At 36.6% G+C, this 2,779-nt stretch overlaps 1 protein-coding gene across 1 annotated transcript in view; it reads right to left on the bottom strand.

Annotated features, from left to right (window-relative positions):
- Nucleotides 1-309: 309 nt before the first annotated feature.
- LOAG_18259 (hypothetical protein) overlaps nt 310-2,779 on the bottom strand; it is a 5,075-nt gene continuing 2,605 nt past the window's right edge. Inside the window, exons 7-13 of the mRNA XM_020450923.1 lie at nt 2,641-2,768; nt 2,341-2,536; nt 2,136-2,261; nt 1,888-2,035; nt 1,383-1,510; nt 972-1,195; nt 310-680 (exon numbers count right to left, since the gene is read on the bottom strand). Coding sequence (XP_020305350.1) covers nt 582-680; nt 972-1,195; nt 1,383-1,510; nt 1,888-2,035; nt 2,136-2,261; nt 2,341-2,536; nt 2,641-2,768 — 1,049 coding nt within the window. The 3' untranslated portion in view covers nt 310-581. The remainder of the gene's footprint in view (nt 681-971; nt 1,196-1,382; nt 1,511-1,887; nt 2,036-2,135; nt 2,262-2,340; nt 2,537-2,640; nt 2,769-2,779) is intronic.

Here is a 2,779-nt window from a genome sequence, read left to right as displayed (position 1 = left end):
AATTGTAACTATCGCCTAAGATCCCAATTACAAGTTTCTTCGGAAATGCAAAATTAAGCTCATGTATGGGAAAGCAGTATTCTAGAAATAACATAAAAATACCGTTGAAATCATCACTTTAAGCAAAGATACATATTATATCTGAAAATACAGGAACCGTGGGATATCAAGAAATTCCTTCGGTTAAGAAAATTTACACCAATCTCCCCCGACATAAACCATAGGAAAGGTTAATGCACATCAGCAACTACAATATCTAATTGCTTTCCAACTTTTTACCAATCGATTTAACAATTAAATCATAGGTCAGTTCAGATGAATGACTTATTGCAGCAACACTTTTGACAATTTGGCACACACTCACACATACAGCAAAAAAAGAATGAGCAAGTCAGTTACATGGATAATTAATACGATTAAGATTACAATAATCTTAATAGTGTCTCTCGGACAGACCAGAAATTGAATCTAATTTAAATTTCAGAATCTGTGGGGGATATTCACAGATGAAAGCATAGGCACTTATCATAAACACTGACAGTAGAGCAAAGTGAAGTCAGTAATTACGCCGACAATATGTTTCATTCAACAATAAGTTCAGCATAATCCGGCGAATCAGTATCCACTTGTCCTATCGCCCAACGCAGCATCTCATTCCCTTTAATTGTTATTGGCGAGATCTAGAAAATGTCATGTTCAATCCATTTCAAATCTTGTGTCAAATTTATGTAAAAAAATATCAACAAACCAATCATAAATGGTCAAAAGTTCCTTTACATATAGTTATGATTTTAAAAAATCAATCCATACAAGTAAATTCAAAATAAAACCATTTCTCATTTCGGATACAACTGTAATAGAAAGAAATTAAGAATGAGCGATGAAAATTACCCCTGGGACAAAACGCTTGTCAGGGATATATCAAGTTTTTTCCGGACAGCTCAATTTGCAAAAAGCTCAAAATAAACTACCTCGTGAAATGCAATGAGTTCATGAAGATGACGATGGACTACTTGATTAACTCCCAGAAACTGATATCCCTGTGGTATTTTTTCGATCAGAAAATGCTTTACATTACCATCTCCAGCAGAATACGAAAGAGTGTAACCCCAAATACGTTCCGAAACGCGAACAATGTATGAACCGGCCGGTTTTTTATGTAGCAGTCGATCAGCTTTGATTCGTGGAATAATTCCTGTAACGGAAAGCTCACTATAAAGACAATAAATTGTCAACTAAATAATGATTATTCGTGATGAGATTGAAGCAAGAGAACAGAATTAATGTTGGTAACACTAGGAAAAAGGAAAAAGTTATGTAATTCCATTTTTTTTGTGATGAATAACTTCGTCCGTTTAGATAAGAATGGAGACATAATTAACCATGGAACCAAACAGCTGGTCGACGTGTCACTGGGTCTAAACCAGTTCCTCGTAGCAGCTCTTCAGTTTTGAACCAATTAATGATTGCTTCACGTGATTTCGGTTTGGGAGGCCGGGGTAAACTCTTCCTGGAAAAGCCATTAATAATGATTTCTTGTAACAAAGCAAGTTGACATGAGAAGATAGTTAACCGATTGGCATGAAATATTTACTCTTCTTAACTGCACGAAGAATAGTCCCATCATAACACTTCATCGTGAAAGAGTGGAAAGTGTAATGCAAGCAAATCAAATCCAAGAGAAAAAATCCCTCAAAAATTAAGCAACGAAATGTCAAAACACTCCATTCATCGATGAAATCAGTCCAAAAAGGAAACGTCTAATGAGCTGAACTTACCGTAAGACTAGATTCTAATAACAGAGAAGTCAATCACAACTGAACGACCATTTCTTCACGATTGCTATTTCTTAACATCCAAGAAAAGGCAAACGAAGCCAACACTTACAAAGCACCCTTCAAAGGTGAGGTGTTTTTCGTATCCTTGAGAACTGGTACAATTGAATTCGATGTGCGTAAACTTTGTTGACGGTGTTGTTCACGAGCTCTCTGTGCAATTTGTCGAATTTGAGCTTCCGCTTCACGTGCTCTTTTTTCTAGAGGAAGAGAAACCATCACCAACCATAGTAACATATAGCAGAAATAATCCAAGAAGCTCACAAATACTTCCACAGAGTGCTATCAGTATCAACCAACCCTGTTCCGCCCAAGCTTGTTCAACACGTTGAGCCTCTTGTTCTGCTTCTAAATCAAATTGCTGATGTTTTTCCTTAATCTTCTCGAAAATTTCCGACTGTCGCTTGGTGATTTCTTCGTCGATATCTGTAAGCACTAATGAATTTAAATCAAAAGTGGTTAATTCTTAAACTTCACTGATAAGTGTTATGGAAAATAAAAATACCCGATAAATCATGTCTCGTACTAAGATCAGGCCGGAATTTCACTTCCACGTCATGACCAGAGTTCGTTTTCTGAGGTGGAGTGATCTGTGTATTTATATTCCAAAGTCGTGCTCGTGGAATAGTAAGGAAGTTCTCATTGAAACTATTTCCACTCATCCAATCAGGTTTTGTAGCATTTATCGCTGTATCAAGTGTCTGAAATTCGTTATTTTAATTGCAAAACAGTTAATTTAGTGATAAGTTGGGCATTACACTGGAATCAAAAATACATCAGACAAACCAAGCAGATTAAGTCTAACTTTCATCCCGTATGGACTGCTATAATCTGACAGTAGGTTTCCTTTTCCTAATCCACGACGTATGTCTGATTCAGAAGGCTGGGAGGAAAGTGGCAAATAGTCAGTGCGAGCTCCATAAGGAGCAATCACTGCCTCACTT

This window comes from Loa loa (genome assembly GCF_000183805.2).
Source record: "Loa loa unplaced genomic scaffold supercont3.240, whole genome shotgun sequence".
In the NCBI taxonomy this organism is placed as follows: Eukaryota; Metazoa; Nematoda; class Chromadorea; order Rhabditida; family Onchocercidae; genus Loa; species Loa loa.
This window is presented reverse-complemented; position numbering and strand designations above follow the sequence as displayed.